At 62.4% G+C, this 18,694-nt stretch overlaps 2 protein-coding genes across 2 annotated transcripts in view; both read left to right on the top strand.

Moving 5' to 3' along the window:
• Nucleotides 1-12,277, top strand: part of INTS3 (integrator complex subunit 3) — a 48,678-nt gene extending 36,401 nt beyond the window's left edge. The window contains exons 22-30 of the mRNA XM_068922133.1: nt 1,506-1,574; nt 4,051-4,126; nt 6,314-6,427; nt 6,505-6,553; nt 7,852-8,019; nt 10,589-10,689; nt 10,925-10,997; nt 11,087-11,243; nt 11,420-12,277. Coding sequence (XP_068778234.1) covers nt 1,506-1,574; nt 4,051-4,126; nt 6,314-6,427; nt 6,505-6,553; nt 7,852-8,019; nt 10,589-10,689; nt 10,925-10,997; nt 11,087-11,243; nt 11,420-11,497 — 885 coding nt within the window. The 3' untranslated portion in view covers nt 11,498-12,277. The remainder of the gene's footprint in view (nt 1-1,505; nt 1,575-4,050; nt 4,127-6,313; nt 6,428-6,504; nt 6,554-7,851; nt 8,020-10,588; nt 10,690-10,924; nt 10,998-11,086; nt 11,244-11,419) is intronic.
• A 185-nt stretch (nt 12,278-12,462) lies between these two features.
• SLC27A3 (solute carrier family 27 member 3) lies at nt 12,463-18,311 on the top strand. The gene is made up of 10 exons (XM_068921953.1): nt 12,463-12,955; nt 13,431-13,640; nt 13,714-13,872; nt 13,970-14,094; nt 14,205-14,399; nt 14,496-14,586; nt 14,663-14,861; nt 14,938-15,035; nt 15,107-15,237; nt 15,316-18,311. The coding sequence occupies exons 1-10, from the start codon at nt 12,463-12,465 to the stop codon at nt 15,490-15,492; spliced, it is 1,878 nt and encodes a 625-aa protein (XP_068778054.1). The 3' UTR covers nt 15,493-18,311.
• The last annotated feature ends 383 nt before the right edge of the window (nt 18,312-18,694 follow it).

Genomic DNA, 18,694 nt, shown 5'->3' with positions numbered 1-18,694 from the left:
AGCAGCACTCAGGAGTGCTGCTGCCTGCTCCAAACCCTTAGGTTTAATGAAACGGTTTATTGCTTTCAGCACTCTGTGCTGAGGTGGAGCCAGCTGGACTTATCAAAGCAGTCGATAGCAGAGCTCATTTGGAACGGAGAGCCCGGCATCTGCACCGGATAGGTCACAGCTCAGTCTCAATTCACACAGGCCGTCTGGGTCTTGGACAGAGCTGCTGTTACCTTCCCGCTGCCAGGATGCTGTTGGGGCCATCTCTCAGCTCTCAACTCTGCGGGCTGCAGTCATTTATTTAAAATGATCGCAGGGTGGAGGCTGCTTCGAACAAGCGTGCAGCAATCGCCCCGCTTCAGGGAGTGGTGGTGTGTGCCTGGGGGTGGAGAGAGGGAGGGTAACATCACGCACTCTGAATAGATGGAGAGGTCACAGTTCTGCGTGTACTTTCTCATTCCCTGGGAGGAATGAACTGGCCCCCCTCCTCCCTCCTTTCTGGCTGGTTCAGCAGGAACATCTGCTGGGCGTTCAGGCTGTCCAGTCCCGTTCCCCGTGAGCACTTTCAGTGGGCTTCTGTGGAGAGAGGGGCACAGCTCGGGGCGGGGGAGGCGGCACAGAAACAGCGTGGAAAGGGGAAGAAAATCTGTGCGCAAGTAGGTACCATGCAGCAGATTTCTCACCTCATGGTCCTGCACCCCGGCCTGTTCCAGAGGGATCCTGGTTTAGTGCATCAGCAGAATCCCCTGCCTGGTGCTTCAAGCACTGATTTTAAACTGCCCCCCCCCCCCAAGTGGGGGTCAGATCGTTTCTGCTCCTGTGTATTGACCAGCGAAAGTCGGGCAGAACGTCCCGGGAGCAGCATTCCAACTGGGGCTGCTGTCTGAACAGCCAGATCTGAACTGTGCAGGGATAGCTTGCTGCCGCCAGTTTTCCTGGCCTTTTGCCCTGTGTGTTGATTTTGATTTCCTTGCAGTTTTGCATAACAGCCCCGGAGCTGTTAACAAAACTAGCAAGTGTAGGGAAAATGGGCAATTTTAACCACTGTGGCCTGGCTGACTTCGGCCACCAGAAACTGAAGGAGCTTCATTCCTCCTGCTGCTCTAGTCAGTCCAGACGACTGGTGTTAGCTGCATCGCACGGATGTGCTGGGCACACGCTCCCAGCAGCCTGGCAGTGGTCTGCCTTGCAGCAGTTGGCCCGCTTTAGCAGTGAATGAACCTGTCTGTTCCAGACTGCTTGCAGAAAGCAGCCTGTCAAACCTCCTGCACTTTGGCTCCTTTTCCCACTCAGTCTCTTCCCCTGGTGCATTTAGAAAGTGATGCTGGTTCTGGTCCAGCTGCCAGTGAACCTAGGTGTCAGGCTTGGCCATGCTGCTTCTTGCAAGGAGTAACGCACGCATGTGTCTAAGCCTGAACTGAGGAAGAGCTTTGCCTGAGCTATGGGGATAGGAGCTTTCAGCTGACCTCTCCTTCATGCCCTTTCCTGAGCCCTGCCTTGCTTTTGAACTCTTCCAGTTCCCAGATGAGACCCTACGAAGCGGCGAGCTGCTGAACATGATTGTAGCTGTCATAGACTCGGCCCAGGTAAGGGGGGTGTCCTGCGTGCAGGGTGGGAGACAGCACATTCCTAACGTGGCAGCATTTGTCTCCTCTGCACCCAAGAGATTTAAACCTGAAATGGCCAAGTGGCCTGTCCACGAGGGATACAGGGCAATAGTCTCCTTTAGTCCTTCTTGCCCACGTTCCGAGTGAGGCATCGAGCCAGCCTCAGACAACACGCTGGATTTGGCAAGTGGGAGCTCTGAAACCCCTAGGTATCTCTTTAAACTTGAGGAATTGCAGCACGCAGTGTCAGAATGCTAAATCTAAGCTGCTTCATTCAAGGGATTTCCTAGGCCACAGAGTTGTGTCAGTGGTGCTGAAAGAGATTTGCCTGGATTTACTCTGATCCCTGTTGAGTTGCAGCCATGGTGCAACACAAAGACCCATCTGGATCTGAGATGCCCGTGATAGCTAGCGCTGCTCCAGTGCTCGCTGCAAGCTGTCTGCCCGGAGGGGAGGAAAGGGGGGAGGCTGGAAACGGACAGGAACTCCAGGCCTTGGATCCCTTGGGATCAGTTTCTTGGCAAGGAGGTGCTTGGTGCTGCGGGGGCCACACACAGCTGCGGGCAGTGCCGGCTTCCCAGGCTGCCCACCTGGTGGGCAGGTGCACAGGAGGAGAGAGCAGAGGAGCTCTCCTGCCCCAAGGTGTGAGGAAAGGTGCAAAGAGCCGGGAGCCTGCTCCCTCCTGCGCTGTGGGCCCTGCGAGGCTGAGGTCGTGCCTGGCTACTGTCAGCTCTCCCTGTCCTGGTGGGAGATGCACTGCAGCCGCAGCAGACGAGCGAGCGGAAAGCTGAGCCCTCGTTAGACCCTCCTGGAAGGAACCTTTCCCCATGGTCATGCTGAGTTGCCATGACACCGGTTCGGAGCAACCCAAAAATAGTCACGGCGAAAGCTGGGGGTGGGGAGGTGGGCACTGGCAAGAATGCTGCGCTGCATGTTTCTGCTGTCTAGGCTCGTCTGGAGCGTGATCTGCTGATAACCCTTCAACTCGCCCTATTTATACACCATTCCTGGCCAGTCGTGCTTTTCCCAGCTGTGCAAGGGCCAGAATGCCTCACCAGCAAGTTTTGCTTGGCAGGCTCTTGATGAAGTTGGGTACAGGAAAGGTTTGACTCATGATGCCCTGACCCGCTCAGTTCAGCCCTGCTCTTACTCCTCTGCTCCTGGGCTTCGCCGTGCTCTGAGATGCAGCGGCTTTGTTTTTCCCAGCAGAGGCCTGCAGCGTTTCCTCTCCCCTCCCTTGTCCAGTTCGTTCATTCCTTCCTGTTATTCTTCATCTGTTTCCCTGTGATGCTCTGGCTGTGCAGCCCACGTGGGGTCTGCAAACAGAGCCCCAGGGTAGAGTCCAGGCCTCGGCTGAGGCTGCAGGAATTCAGCCTTCCCTTGGGCTCTGGGTGCCTCCAGCACGCTCCAGCCTCCCGGTGCTCAAAAAGGCTGCAATGACTTGGACCCAGAGGCCGAGGATTAGCACGTGAGAAGGAATCTAGGAGAGGAGCCAAGGTGCTCTCTGCAGCTGAGCCCATGGGCACAGGAACGGGGAACGGTGCTCCCCAGCGCCGATCTCTGCTCTGGGCAGCCCAGTCTGGCCTGGCAGGCTCCCTGTGTGTTCTGTCCCTGTGCCTTCGCTTCCCCCTCTCCGGGGTGATGAAGTGGGTGAGTCAGCACAGGAAGCACCATGCGTCTGGGTAGCATCAGCTACCTCCTCGCAGACCAGGGGAGGTCCCGGGCCCAGGACAGAGCGGTCTGGGTTTGTCAGCGCTTTTCTAGCAGGCTGCCAGCCCTAGGGGTGGGCTTTGTGCGTCTGTCAGCACACCTGGCTCTGCAAGCGCATGGAGGGAAGGGCCGAGAGCAGGTCCCCAGGACAGGCGGGAGGCGTGGAAGCCGGGCAGTGCTTGGGCAGCGGCTCTCCCTCTGGCCCTGGCAGCTGAGCTCTTCAAAGAGGGAGATGGGCCATCCTCACACAGGATCCCTCCCATCCTGGGCCAGTCTGTGAGGATCTGCTGTCTGTCCTGCGTGGCACTCCTGCTCCCCAGCCTGGGTGTTGATGTGTGAAACCGTTAACCTCTCGTTACTTCCTTGCCTCTGCTGGTCCCTTGCAACAGCTGCATCTCCCTGGAGCTGCCTAAACCAGCTCTGATTTATGAGCCACCTGCAACCCACAGGGTTTCCGGGACTACCTGCTGGATCCCTGCTCTTGCAGAGAGGTGGTGGGTATGCGAGGCACGCGAGGGGCTGTGTGTCAGTCGTTAGCATTCGTGCTCTCAAGCCCAGCAGAGCAGCCCTCATTGTGCTTTCTGAGGCTCCCCAGGCCACGTGCCAGAGCTCAGCATCGTCTGTTGGCAGAGCAGCAGCTTCTCCACTTGCTCTCTGGGTCCAGGGGTGCCTGTGCAAGAGAGCTTCTGCAGAGCCTCTCTTGTGGCCCTGGCATCCCACTGACCCCGTTTGCTCTGTTGTGCAGTTGCAGGAGCTGGTGTGCCACGTGATGATGGGCAACCTGGTGATGTTCCGAAAAGACTCGGTGCTCAACATCCTGAGTGAGTAGCCTTTCCCGCAGCCTGGGGCAGACACGAGCATGTCTCGGAGAGGGTGGGGGGTGAAAACGCAGCCTTAAGTGGTTCGCAGGCAGCCCTAAGCCTTCCTGCCATTTGGGCCCCCGTTTTTCAGAGAGAGGCCTGAGCTGAAGAGGCCCAATCCCTGGAAAGGGAGAATACTGCAGCCTTTGCCCAGGATTTGCCCTTTCTCATCAAGGGCTGTGGTCCGTGTTAAGCTGCACTAGGCCAGTAACGCTGCACGTGGCCACAGCACCGTAAGGAGAGACCTGTCGAGGCTGGCTGCTCGTACAGCACCTGTGGGTGGCTCTTGGGCTAGCTGTGTTATGCTAAGATCTGAATTTCCTCATGATGTTATTGACCCTGCTTAAAGGCTCACTGCCCTAAACCGGATTGTTAGATTTAACTGTGTGATCCAAGCTGTGAGCCCTAGTGGGTTTTACCAGGCTTGCAGTATGACGGGTTAGGAGCACCGGCTCTTTGCAGCGCCAGGCGATGCGTAATCTGGAGACAGCACCAAACGTTGCAGGGCTACGGCAGGCTCGCTGCCCGGTCCGTGCCGCAGCCAAGGGCTCGGCCGAGGCACGGTCGGGCCCTGCCAGGGAAACTCGGAGAAAAACACTGAAGTCTCCCACAGTTCTGCAGCCTCTCCACATGGTCCCAGCTGCTGGGTCTCCAGGGACCTGAACTCGTGTGTCCGCGGCTAGTACTGCGCGGCATGCCGTGGCCTGTCTGTTTGCAGTCGGTTGTCGTCTGCGATATAGCAGCTGATAAAGTGGTGCTGGAGGCCAGGCCTTTCCCGGGACTGTTATAAACTCTTCTCCCAGTACAGCAGGGGTAGAGGGCGGCTGGGGGGGGGGGGGGTGATGGCGAAAGGGGACCAGTGCTCAGAAAGGTTGGAATAGGAATTTCCTGTCGTCTTCTGTTGACTGTGACACCCTGACGGGTTCCTTGAGAGAAAGAGTAAAAAGGCCCTGGCTGCTGTTTAGTCTGGCCCTCAGTCCTCCCTGAACTAATATTCCTGTTGAGGCCACAGTAAGTCTCTTGGATGAACACCCAGCCCCTTACTGGGACCGTGGTTCCCTTAGCAGCTGTACAGGCAAAAGGCTATTGTCCGTGATGTCTCCCTAGCAGCATTGCCTCTCCCCCCAGGATCACCACAGGGCGACCCAGTTCCTCTTGTTGCTTTTTAATTGGACTTTGACATCCTTGGAGGCATCCTGCTGCTCTGTGGGTGACATCTACGAGATCTACACAGCCGCTGGCTTTATCATAGTAGAAAGACCCTTACAATCTCCAGTGAATGTTGCATTTTGCCTGCATGCACCCTTTGAGTCCTGAGCGTCTGGAGGATAAATGGGTGCCGTTAGCAGTCTGTCCTGCACCGTACGGCACAGGGAAGTCTTCCCACTTGTGCTTGCTCCCTGAGTGCCACTGTTCAGGCTGTCGGTGCCGGCTGAGATTGCAGCCCTCTGGGCTGGGGTGGTTTTGAGCAGAGCCAGCATGGAGAGCTCCGTGCTTGGGGGGCTAGTGGGTGCTTCCAGCAAGACCCCTCATCGCCCTGTTTTGACAGCTGCCTAGATCCAGCTTTGGTGTTACACAAGCTGCAAGTAGCAGTCTAAGCCCATTAATTAAAGAGCCTCGTTAATTCTCTTCCTCTGAGCCATGAGCAGCTGTTTTAGTGACTTTGCAGTTCTGCCACCCATGCCTGAGCCAACAGAACATACTCCAGTGCCACCTGCCAGCTGCTACGTCCCAGAGCCCTCTGCTAGGGCATGGCACATGGCAGGGTTTGCAATGCTGATCACCCTTCTAGGGAGCGGGAAGGACACCCCAGCCCCTTCATCCAGCTGTGTCTCATGCCCAGAGGGGCACGATGCAGAATGCAACTGCCCTGGTGCAGTGCAAATCCCACTCACCCTGGCATACGCACAAGCATCTGAGGCACTGAAGAGACATGGCTCTGCCCTTCTCCCACTTTAGTGCCCTGCTCTGGGCTAGGGGAATGTGTGTAACGTGTCGGGCAGGAGTAGCCATGTGCCAGGTTGCAGCTGGACCTTACCGAGGGACCGTGGCAGAGCTGCACGTGGTGCATAGGGCAGCTCTGGTAGGTCCCTGCTCACTCTTCCAAGGGCCATGCAGCTCCCTTGACCATGCTGTGCTTCCCCCTAGTTCAAAGCCTGGACTGGGAGACCTTTGAGCAGTACTGCACCTGGCAGCTCTTCCTTGCGCACAGCATTCCTCTGGAGACCATCATCCCCATCCTGCAGCACCTCAAATACAAAGGTGAGCGGTCCCCGTGCGTGGGGGAGGCACGTGCCATTTTAGGGCTACCTGTGCTGAGGATGTGCTTTCCTTTGCAGAGCACCCGGAGGCGTTATCCTGCCTGCTGCTGCAGCTGAGGCGAGAGAAGTAAGTACCTGGCATTGCTGGGTGCGGCGCGCAGGGCCCTGTGTTGCACTGCAGCAGGTTGTGTGGCAGAAGGACAGGATTGCCCTCAGAGCACGCTGCAGCTGATGGCTTTCTTGGCCTGTGCTGAGCAGCGCCGGCTTGATGGGGCCAACAGGATACCCCCAGCTCTGGCCGTGAGCTCCATGCTACCAGTTGAGAGTACCAGTAGAAGCTGGCGGATTCTGATTTCCCAGCTGGATTTCTGAGCTGTTGTGCAGAGTGCAGTCCCAGTGATAGCAGCGTGGTGCAGGAGTGAACCCGGAAGGAAGCTGGCCGGGCTCTTCCTAACGGCAGCAGAGAATTCCTGCTGTCAGGGCAGAGGGGGAACTGCTTCTCGTCTCCCCTGGAAGCATGGCCCGTGACTGTGACTTGGCTTCGGGAGCACCGTTTGCCGAGTGCTCAGCAATCACTCACCCATTCTTCCACTCAGCAAGCTCTCCAGCCTGCTTAGCCCAAGTGCTGATGGGCTGTTTGTCTTTCACCTTGCACGTCCTGAAGCCCATTACTTAATGGAGAGCAGGCTGTCACCTGCCTCCCGCAGGGTGCAATATTAGAGCTGCCTTGGCATTGATCTATGTTGTCTCTGCCTGCTCAGATGGATTGCCCACATCCCGCCGCTCTGAGTGAAGAGCACTTTATTTGTTTTCATTAATGCGGTGCATGGGGCTGGCTAATCTAATCCCAGCTCTAAATTGCGTTAGTAAAAAGCCAGTGATGGCAGAAAGCTCAGAGACAAGCTCAGGCTAGGAGCATGCAACAGCGCCTTTCCCACAGGTGGAGAGGAAGAACCACAGCACCCATGGGGGTTGGCACAGGCGGATGATGCAGGGTGAGCAGGGAGCTTGGTGGCAGCTGGTCCCCCAGGAGGATTATTTGTCAGCAGTCTTAGGAAAACGGAGGAGGCTGGCTGCTGCCCAGCTTCCCAGCGCCTGGGATCCAGCACTGCTAGGGGTGCCGAAGGGCACGTGCAGGTCCCAGCCAGCATGGAAAAGAATGGTGTTTGTGGAGGCAATGGGGTGAAACCCCACACTTTTTCACACCTAAAGCACGGTTTGCTTGAGCTCCTGAATGCCTGGTCCGTTGTGGCTTGGCAACTCCACTGCACGGCCCCCTGCAGACTCCTGAAGTCCAGGTCTGAAGCTTCCCTTCACAGCTCAGATGGGCAGGCAGCAGTGGCTGTGGGCCAGGCGCCTCCCCAGCTGTTTAAGATACAAACTGCTCTTCCTTCCTCTTCACTTGCCATTCCTGGTTCGCTGCAGGCCCAGCGAGGAAATGGTGAAGATGGTGCTGAGCCGACCCTGCCACCCCGATGACCAGTTCACCACAAGCATCCTGCGGCACTGGTGCATCAAACACGATGACCTCCTGGCTGAGCACATCAAATCGCTGCTGATCAAGAACAACAGCCTACCGCGAAAACGCCAAAGGTGAGGGACGAGGGCCAGGCATTGCATCCCCTGATGCTTTCACTGGGGAGCAGCTCTGCTGCTAGGATGATGCTAAGATTCTGCTCGGCTTCCACGCACCAGCCTTTCCGGGACTAGCATGCAGTCATTACCTGCAGGAAGGGGGCAGGAATTGCTCTTCTATATTGGACTTTTTTTTTTTTTTTTTTGTAAACGAGTCCTGGTGCAGAGCTGGGATCGGCGCTGCGGAACCCATCAAAGTCAGCTGCCTGGCCATGACCTAGCCACTAGTGCAGACCTGGCACTGGGCGCACCCAGACGGGTGAGGAAGCTGCTTGCCCTCTTTGGCAAGCAAGGGGTCCATGAGGCGCCGTGTGCCACCAGCGCAGCTCGGGCACACCAGCCCCTCTCGGGGTGCTCGCATCCTGGCAGTTACGCCATCGGCTCCTTGAGGCTGGGGCAGTGCCGCTGCCCACCCACAAACTGACACGCAGCCAGAGCCCCGAGCAAGCGTCTCGGCTTTGGAGCTGCGCGGGAGGCTGCTCTTTGATCTCGCCTGTGCTGACATCCAGCCGGCAGGACCCTTTTATTCTGAGCCCGTTACCAATCTGTTTGAGGAAGAGCTTTGAGCTGCTTATGTTAGCAGTGCCAAACCTTGGCGCTCCCCTGCTGTGCCGGCGGCCAGGCAGGCCTCTCTGCTCAGGCCCTGCTGTGGCCGCCTGGGAGGTAGCTTCATGTTTCCAGAGCATCTTTTGGTGCAAATTGTCTTCCAGACATAGCTAACAGGACTCACTTAATCTCTGCCGGCACACTGCTGTCTCCAGGGTCGATGGAGTAAGAGTCCATCAGCGTAGCGAAACGAGCCCAAGGACTTGGATGACGCAGCTGGGCCAAACCTTGGCGTGTCCGAGTGTCGTGGGGCTGGCTGGGACGGCAGGGCAGGCAGGCAGGCGGCATGAGCAGGGCTTTAAGGAGCACTTCAGTCCGCAGAGGTTAAATCCCAGCTCCCTGGTGTGAGGTTCCCAGGCTCCTGCGCTTGGAGGGAAGGGGCAGATGGCTTGCACCCGGCCGCCCTGCCTGGGCCGAGCTCTGAGCGCTGGAGGAGGCGGATGGCCCTCGCTGCCGCGCAGCCTGTGCCAGGCAAGGAGGGAGCGCGCTCCTTGGTGCGCTGCTCGTGCAGGGGCAGGGCACACAACTCCCTCCTATGTCAGTCTCCTGCAGCTGCAGCTCCTGCCCAGGGTGGCACATTCCCCCGGGGCATTTCCTGAGTCCAGAGACTTGGCACGAAGGCAGAGCCATGCCCAAGCCGAGAGGCACGGCAGGAGCTGTCCACTGCTCTTGGCTCTCCAAACCATCTCCCAGCCTTTATCCAGCCGGGGCACCAAAGTGGGAGTCAGCCTCTTCCCTTCTTGGCGGAGCCTGCGCAGCGTCCAGGCAGGAGCCCTCTGCCAGGCGGAGAGGCCGCAGGGCGCGAGGCGCCCGGTCTCGCTGCCTGCTCAGCCCCTCGGCGGCGCTGTGCCTGCTTATGGCAGCTCCGACAGGAGCAATCCTGCCGGCAGCAATCCTGCCGGCAGCCCCTTGGTGCCGGCGTCCGAGCCAGAGAGGGAGGAGGGTGCCCTGGGCTGCCGTGGTCCTCTGCAGGCCTTCCCAGGCTGGGTCCGTGCAGCCCTTTCTTGGAGTAGGAAGGACATCTAGTGTCCTGGGAAAGCAGAGCAGCCTCTCACGTGGCACTCCCGCGGCGGTCGGGCCGCGCGCCCCAAGGACCCGTTCCCAGCAGCCAGGGAGCCGGCGGCAGCGGCTCCGCGCCAGCGCGGCGCCGGGCACCCGCCAGGCTCCGTCGCGGCCAGCGGGGCTCGTGATGGACCTGCGGGGCCCCCGCAGGAGAGCGCAGCCTCGCCGCCCCACGCCACGCTCGGGACCCGGTGCAGCCGCGGTGGCTCCCAGGCTGCCAGGTCGCATGCCGGCACCGGGCGAGCGGCCGGTCCTGGCAGCTTCTCGGCCGCCTGTGGGCTCTCCCCTCTCGGAAGAGGCTGCCGGAAAAGTCTGCGCCTTCATCTGTTCCCTTCTGTTCCTCTGTGTTAATTAACAGCTTTCACGGCTGAACAACACTGCTATTTTCACTGCGTTTCTGTGCTGGGATCCAAGAAGTGTCCAGGTCTAATCCCCGTTAATTAACTGGCGGCCAGCTGAGGCCCCTGCCGCTCACAGTGCCCCGTGCGCTGGCACCGGGCACCATCCTGCAGCCTCAGCTCCCGCCAGCTGGGCACAGGGCTCTTAGTGCCCCGCAAAGCCGCCGGGGCTGGAGGCAGTGAGCACCCTGAGCAGGATTTACCCCCCCCAATCTTCAGGATGGAGCAGCACAAGCCGCGCAGCCTCGTGCTGGAGCCGAAAGCGAGATCTGCCCTGCTGCCCCATCCCTGAGGACGAGGCCCCATCGGCTCCTGCTGGGGGACACGGTGGCTTCCAGGCGGCGCGTGGCGCCTGCCGCAAGCCGTCCTCGGGGAGGGGGGTGCCGCTCGGAGCGGGGCAGGGCAGGAGGAGCAGGGTCCGGCCCCGCGGCGCTGACCACCCCTGCCTGCTCTGCCCTCAGCCTGCGCAGCTCCAGCAGCAAACTGGCCCAGCTGACCCTGGAGCAGATCCTGGAGCATCTGGACAACCTCCGCCTCAACCTGACCAACACCAAACAGAACTGTAGGTACCACCGCACGCCTGGGGCCGCGGCCCCTGCCCACCGCCACCGCCGCGGTGGGGTGTGCCTACCTCCGCGGCTGGAGGCCGTGGCGCCCTGTTGCCCGCGAAGCCCTCTGCACCCAGCCAGGGAGGCTAAAATCCGAGGCAGGGGCTGCGGGGCAGCAGGACCCAGCCCCAGCCGGGGGCCCTGGCAGCTGGCCGCGTCTGACTCCCCTTTCTGCTGGTTCCTCGACAGTTTTCAGCCAAACTCCAATCCTGCAGGCGCTGCAGCACGTCCAGGCCAGCTGCGACGAAGCCCACAAGATGAAGTAAGCGCGGCCAAGCCGTCACCCCTTCCTGCCGGCGGACGGGTTGTCCCGGCTCTGCCTGACGCCGCCTGTGCTTGTCCTTCTTGCAGGTTCAGTGACCTCTTCTCCCTGGCAGAGGAGTATGAAGACTCCTCCACCAAACCCCCAAAGAGCCGCCGAAAAGCCACGCTGTCGAGCCCCCGGAGCCGGAAGAACGCCGCGCAGCCCGCCAACAACGAGGAGGAGTCGGCCTCCAGCAGCGCCTCGGTAAGCGCCGGGGTGCGAGCGGGGCTCCCGAGGGGCGATGCAGCCCCGCAGCCGTCGACACCTGGCGAAGGTGTCACGGTCCCCAACGGGTGCTGCCTTGGCACCGCTGCGGGGCAGGGGGCCGCCGGGGTCCTGACCACCGGTCGTGACCGCTGCTCCCCCCCCTTCCTGCACAGGAGGAAGAAGACACCAAGCCCAAACCCACCAAACGGAAAAGAAAAGGCTCCTCGGCCGTGGGCTCGGACAGTGACTGAGGGCAGAGCCCCTCGGCCGGGCGCTGCCCCGGCCCGGGCTGAGCTGCAGCAGCTCTCAGGTCCCGGCGCAGCCGCCGCAGCGGCTCTGCAACAGCTGGACACAAGCCATGGCCGGAAAGGACCCGGGAGCCGGCGTCCCCCTCCGTCTCCATCTCTGCGCCCCCTCCGTACGCCTCGGCACCCTGGGACGCGGGGTCGCCCCGCTCCTGCCGCGGGCGCTGCGCTTGCGCGCCCCCCCCTCCCGCCTTGACTTTTTAAGCTCCTTTTTAACGGCAGTCGGGGGTCGGAGCGCGCACCCCTCGGGCCCCGCGCTCTCGCCCTGCTCCAGGGCCAGCATGGACAGACGACCCCAGGAGGGGCCGCAGCGGCTGCCAGGGCCCGGTGTGCCGGCAGGGGACTCGGGGCGGGAAGCCCCTGGCTGTATATCACATGCCTCCTATTTTTCATATAAGAAATGTAAATAAAACGGTGCGAACCAGCTGGCTGCTCCGGGATGCTTCTGGGAAGGGGAAGGGGCACCAAGGACCTCGCTCCCCGCCAGCGGGCGCAGGGGGCCGCGGCGCCCCGCGGGCTGGGGGAGGCCGGTCCCCCCGCCACCGCCTGCCCCTGCGGCTCGGAGCAGAGACCCGGCTCCCGCCGCGGCCGGGGCCGAGCCCGGAGCTGCTCGGGCCGGGGCAGGCGATGCCCCCGGCAGCACGAGAAGCGGGCGACGCTTTTAATTTTTACCCCCAGAGATATTAGTGGTTTTTAAGCTTTTTTTTTTTTTTTTAATAAGAGGGGAAAAAAAATAAAGAAAAAAAAGAAAACTCTCAAACGTTTTGTACAAAGCGCCACCTCTGCGTGCCTCGTCTCCGTCGCCGGTCGGAGGTGCGGCCGGGGCCGGGGCGGGGCGAGGTTTTGGGGCCGGGGGGCGCCCGGAGGGGCCGGGCCGGGGCGGCTCCGCCCGGGGGCGGCGGCGCGGAGCGATGGTGCTGGCGGCGGCGGCGGCGGCGGCGGCGCTGGCGGCGCTGGCGCTGCTGCAGCGGCTGCTCTGGCCGCACCTCTGGGCCGACCTGGCCTTCGCGGCGCGGGCGGCGCGGTGCCGGCGGCGGGCGGCGGCGGCGGCGGCGGGGGGGGGCGGCGGCAGCCTGGCGGCGCGGTTCCTGCGGGCGGCGGCGGCGGCTCCGGCGCGGCCCTTCCTGCGGGCGGCGGGCGGCGCGGTGCCCTACGGGCGGGCGGCGCGGCGGGTGGCGCGGGTGGCCAACGCGCTGCGGCGGCGGCCGCTGGGCGGCGGCGGCCGGCTGGGGCCCGGCGTGGCCGTGGGGCTGCTGGCCGGCAACGAGCCGCGCTTCGTCTGGGGCTGGCTGGGGCTGGCGGCGCTGGGCGCCCGGCCCGCCTTCCTGGGCACCGCGCTGCCCCCCGCCGCCCTCCGCCACTGCCTGCGCGCCTGCGGGGCGCGGGCGCTGCTGGTGGCCCACGGTGAGCGGGGGGGGGGACGGGGGTGGGCAGGGCTCCGGGGGGGGGGGTGTACAAAGGCTCCGGGGAAACCGGGGGCGGTTTTGCAAAGGGTTTGGGGAAAACGCGGGGGTTGCAAAGGGTTTGGGGGCACCGAGAGGGGTTGCAAAGGGTTTGGGGAAAACACGGGGTTACAAAGGGTTTGGGGGCATGGAGGGGCTTGCAAAAGCTATGGGGAAACTGGGGTGTGGGGGGGAATTGATTGCAAAGGGTTCGGGGAAATCGGGGGAGGGGGGGGTTTGCAAAAGGTCAGCGGGGAACAGAACAAGGGTGGGTTGCCCTGCTGGTGGGGAATTGGGGTTTGCAAAGGCACCCAGGGGTGGGGGGGGGGGGCAGCTCGAGCACAGGGCAGGGATACAGCCCATTGATGTGCCCAAAGCTCGATCCCCCTCCCTGGGATGGGCTGGGACCTGCTCTCACACCGGCCTGTGCACCCCAGAGCTGTTTGGGGCGGTGGAGCCCATCCTGGGCAGCCTGCAGGAGGAGGGCGTCGCGGTTTGGGTGCTGGGCGCGGGGCCCTACCCCGCCGGCGTCGTCGCCCTCCAGCCGCTCCTGGACGAGGCCTCCGAGGAGCTGGCGCCCGAGGACGTGTGGGTGCCCGAGGACATGAACGACACCTGCCTCTACATCTTCACCTCGGGCACCACCGGTGGGTGCCCTGGCCGGGCGAGCCGGGACGGGTCCAGGGTGGGTCCAGAGCTGGACACGGCTCCCCTCTCCAGGGCTGCCCAAGGCCGCCCGCATCAGCCACCTCAAGTCCATCATGTGCCTGAGCTTCTACGAGCTGGTGGGCGCCTGCCGCGAGGACGTGGTCTACGTGGCGCTGCCCCTCTACCACATGGCGGGCTCGCTGCTGGGCGTCGTGGGCTGCATCGGCATCAGTGAGCGGGGTGCTGGGAGGGTCGGGGGGGGGCACGTGGGGCTGGGATGGTGCAGGGGGAGCTGGCGGCCTGACCTCGTGCTCCCCCCCCCCCCCAGGTGCCACCTGTGTGCTGAAGCCGAAGTTCTCAGCCAGCCAGTTCTGGGATGACTGCCGCGCTGAGGGCGTCACCGTCTTCCAGTACATTGGGGAGCTCTGCCGCTACCTGGTCAACCAGCCGCAGGTTGGAGGGTTTTTTGTTTTTTTTTTTTTGTTTTTTTTTTTTGTTTTTTTGGGGGGGGGGGGGGTGGCCAGGCCGGGCTGGGCAGAGGGGGCTGACGCGGTGCCCCGCAGCGCCCTGGGGAGCGGGAGCACGGGCTGCGGCTGGCGGTGGGCAGCGGGCTGCGCCCGGACGTGTGGCGAGCCTTCCTGCGGCGCTTCGGCCCCATCCGCATCGTGGAGACCTACGGCATGACCGAGGGCAACGTCACCCTCTTCAACTACACGGGGATGCCGGGCGCCGTGGGGCGCAGCAGCTTCATCTACAAGGTGGGCACTGCCGGGGGGGGGGGTCCCGAGGCGTGGGAATAGCCTGACCCGACCTTGACCCCAACCTTGACCTTTGCCCCCCCCCCAACCCTCCAGCTCTTCTCGCCCTTCGAGCTCGTGCGCTACGACGTTTCCGCCGGCGCCCCGGTGCGGGATGCGGCCGGGCGCTGCATCCGCGTGGGTCCCGGTGAGTAGCGTGGTGGCCCCCGGCGGAGGGAGGACACGTCCCTGGTGGCCGCCCCCACCATCACCCGTTGCTGCAGGCGAGCCGGGGCTGCTCATTGCCCCCGTGACGCCGCGGACCCCCTTCCTGGGCTACGCCGGCAGCCGGGAGCTCTCGGAGCAGAAGCTGCTCCGGGACGTCTTCACCGAGGGCGACACCTACTTCAGCACCGGCGACCTCATGGAGCAGGACTCGGCCCAGTTCGTCCGCTTCCGCGACCGCACCGGCGACACGTACAGGTGCCGCCAGCCCCCCCCCCCCGAACACCCCTGCCCCATCCCGGCGCCCGCTCAGCTCCCCCCCCGTGTCCCCCAGGTGGAAAGGCGAGAACGTGGCCACCACCGAGGTGGCGGAGGCCCTGGTGGCCCACGCGGCCCTGCAAGACGCCACCGTCTACGGCGTCAGCGTGCCAGGTACCGGCATGTCCGTCCCCCACCACCCACCATCGCCTGCCCCGGCCCCCACCGTCTGCCTCCTCCCGCAGGCCACGAGGGCCGCGCCGGGATGGCCGCCCTGGTGCTGCGCCCCGGCTGCCGCCTGGACGGCGCCGGGCTCTACCGGCACCTGGAGCAGCTCCTGCCGCCCTACGCCCGGCCCCGCTTCCTCCGGCTGCAGGTAACGGCGGGGCCGGGGTGGGCGGTGGGGACCCCCGGACCCTGGGACCGGCGCTGCCAGCCCGCTCGCCCTCCCCAGGAGCGCCTGGAGATGACGGAGACCTTCAAGCAGCAGAAGGTCCGCCTGGCCCAGGAGGGCTTCGACCCGGCCCGCGTGCCCGACCCGCTCTTCCTGCTGGACGAGGCCGCCCGAACCTACGTGCCCCTCGGCCCCCGGCTCTGGGAGGACGTCGTCGCCGGCCGCCGCCGCGTCTAGGTGCTGCCCGGCGGCGGGATGCTGCGACCCCGTCCCAGCCGCCGGCGCCAGCCCCCTCCCCGGGAAGGGGCTTTTGCGCCCAGCTCCCCGGCGCCCCGCTCTTCATACGGACAAACACCCCCAGTTTTTATTTTGTAGGGACGCAAATAAAGATGGTTTTGTAGCAAGCCTGGCTGCCGGTGTCTCGGCCGCGAGGACCGTTGGCTGCGGACGGGGAGGGCGGCGGTGGCCAAAGCCCAGCTGGGGACAGCGCAGGGGCCCCGGTCCCCTGGGATCACCCCCCCCCAAAAAAATACCACCCCCCCACCCAGGAGAGAAACCCCAAAGCAGCAATTCAGGGGCGACCGATCCCGCACCCATGTCTGGGCGGGATGTCACGTCCCTGCCGCCATCCGGGCGCTTTTCTCCCCAAACCATCGCGAGTCGGGACACGCGACTCCCACTCGCCACCCCCCCCGCCCACCCAAGGGTGCCACGCGGCCCAAACGCACCACACCAGCCTCATAAAAAGTTATAAATCATTCCTTTCTTTATTAAACATAGCTTGCAAGTGATAAATATTACAAAGTTTTTTTTTTTTAATCCTTTCTCCAAAAATTAGCTTATTATTTTAATCAGTCACTGCATAATCAGTTGGCAGTATTTAAACAGCGGTTTTTTTCCTTTTTTTTTTCCGTTTTAAACCAGATTTCCAACACAATGCGGGGGTGGGGGGGGGGGGGTGGGAAAAAAAAAAAACCCAAAAACTTGATGTTGTGCAAAAGGCCTGGTTTCCCGGGCCCCCTCCCCAGTCAGCGCGGCGGCGCAGGCCTGGCCCCCTCCGGCCGCGGGGGCGATTCAGGCGCCCGGCGGGTTCGACCCTCGCAGGGGGCAGTTGCAAGGGCCCCACCATCGCACCCCCCCCGGCCCAGCACCCCAAATCCGACCTGGCGCCGCGAGGAGGGGGCAGCGGGCGGGGGCGAGGGGCGCCGTCCCGCTGCAAAGCCGGCCGCCGCCGTCGGCCCCGACGCGCCGATGCAGAGGGACCCCGGCGAGGGGGCTGCAAGGGGACCCGGCCGCGCTGCCGCCTGCACCCGTCCTCCCTCCTGCCCGGCGCCCGGGGTGGGGGGGGGAACATGAAGGAGGCCGCACACCGCAGGTTGTTATAGATGTATATTGTATATATGCCAATGCAATAATAAAAACAGTGCAAATACAGTTACAGTTTATAATACTCGTCCCCACCCCGGCCCCGCGCCCCGGCGCTGGGGCGGCAGCAGCGCCCGCTGCGCCCCGCGCCCCGGGGAAGCCCCGTCCTGCCGCCGCTCCGCTGGGGGTGCTGGTAACTCGTAGGGTCCTAGTTGAGTGTGTGAAAGGCACAGATTTGGGAGGTGGCCGCTGCCACCAGTGCATGGCCGCAGGGCCGGCCGGGCGCTGCCGCTGCAGCCGCCGCGCTGCTCCCCTGCCCTACCCGCCCCGCCGCCGGGAACCACCCTTTTGCACGTTTCATGTCATACACAAGAGGTCACACTACAAAAAGGACGTAACAACTTCCACAATATCCATGGCTAGGCTGTTTTTTTTTTGTTTTTTTTGTCTTTTTTTTTTTTTGTCGGTTTGTTTTCTACACAATGTACAATTTTTTTTTTTTTGTTTGTTTTAAATGTGTCAAGAAATAGCTTATATACACGAATGAGTCCTTGTTATAACATTTCGGCAGCGATATCATAAGCTAATTAAGATCTCGTTGGGGGTCGGGGGGAGATGGCGGAGGTGGGGGGTTAGCGAAGGGGCAGGTTACGCCTTTGGAGGAACCGAAAAAAAAAAAAAAGAAAAAAAAAAAGAAAAGCACCCCAATACGCATTTTCACAAGCGGCTCTACAACTAGCTGTAAAAGAAAAGCTAACAAAAGCAGAAAAAAAAATCCTTATTTCTGTATCAAAAAAAGAAAAAAGACGTTTTTCTAACCGTACATCACATGGGCAGGGGAGGGGACCCTGCGCGGGAGGGCAGGGAGGGCCCGAGGGGGCTCGGGCGCCGCGGCCCAGACCGAGGAAAAAAGAAAAAAAGGGGAAAAAAAAAATTTAACCTGTGCAGATGACGGAGGCGGCGGGAGGGCCGGAGCCGCTGCCGGGCCGCCCGGCCCTCGGCTCCCCCAGCCCGGCCGGAGCGACTCCCCGGTAAGTATTGCACTTTTTAAATTTTTAAACTTTAATCTCAAGCAAGGCGCCGGGGGCACCTCGCGCCTCTGGGCAACACCTGGTCGGGGCAGAAATGGCACTTGAACGGGGAGGGGGGAGAGGGAGGGCCCGGCCGGCGCCGCGGCGGGGGCGAAGGACAGCGGATTAAAAAAACGAAGCAAAAGTCTCAGGTTTAGCCGAGGAGAAGAAACGATGGGTCCAAGCGCTCCCGGCATGGCACGACCGGGCAACAAAGGGAGCTAAACCGAGATTTGTAAAAGAATCGCCAGGTCCCGGGGGGGGGATGGAGGGGGGAGCCGCGCCAGCTACACACAAATATATATATATGTATGTATATATATATATACGCCACTATGCTTCACTAGTTTCCAAAAAAAAAAAAAATTAAAATTAAAAGGAAATCCTTTTGCCTCTGGAGGGGCCCAGGCAGGCGGGGAGGGAGGGGGCGCCGGCCCCCCGGGGGATAAGTGCTCAGGGAGGGGGCGGCCGAGCTGGGGGAGACGGGGTGGGGGGCGCGCTCGGGCCCCCGCCGCGGCACCTCCTGGCCAGCACCGGGGGCCTCCCGGCACCCCCGTAAAAGCAACTCCGCAGGGGGGACGCAGCACTTAAAATTGCACAAGAAATTTTTTTTTTTTTTTTTTTAAAACATCGGGGGGGGGGGGGGGGGGAGAATCACCAAACCCTCAGGAAACTCCTTCCAGCCCCTTGCAGGGACCTGCTCCGCGGAAGCGGCAAACGGCCGCGGGCTGGCGGCGGCGGGGGGCTCCCGGCAGCGGCGCCCGGCTCCCAGCGCCGAGGGCCCCGCGCGGCTCCGTCTGCAGAGGAAGAGGAGGGCGCGCGGAGGAAGAGGTGGGGAGGGCCCGTTAGTGTGAAGGTTAAGTGCAAATCGAGCGTTTCTCGGACGACTTTCGCAGCTTACTCTCGCTTTGGGATCGCTCCCACCGTCCCGAGCCCGGCTCCCGCCCGGGGGGGGCGGCCGAGGAAGGCAGCGGCGTCCCACGCCTCCGCCGTGCCGTCCCCAG

Source organism: Struthio camelus, chromosome 30 (assembly GCF_040807025.1).
Source record: "Struthio camelus isolate bStrCam1 chromosome 30, bStrCam1.hap1, whole genome shotgun sequence".
Lineage (NCBI taxonomy): Eukaryota > Metazoa > Chordata > Aves > Struthioniformes > Struthionidae > Struthio > Struthio camelus.
Note: the sequence above shows the minus strand (reverse complement) of the source record. Positions and strands in the feature narration are given on the sequence as shown.

What these genes read in the sequence shown, in the direction of transcription:
- SLC27A3 (XM_068921953.1), top strand. Translation starts at nt 12,463, where the DNA reads ATGGTGCTGGCGGCGGCGGCGGCGGCGGCGGCGCTGGCGGCGCTGGCG. An exon ending in CGCACCGGCGACACGTACAG is followed by an intron (nt 14,862 to 14,937) that starts GTGCCGCCAGCC and finishes CGTGTCCCCCAG; the next exon opens with GTGGAAAGGCGAGAACGTGG. An exon ending in CTACGGCGTCAGCGTGCCAG is followed by an intron (nt 15,036 to 15,106) that starts GTACCGGCATGT and finishes CTCCTCCCGCAG; the next exon opens with GCCACGAGGGCCGCGCCGGG.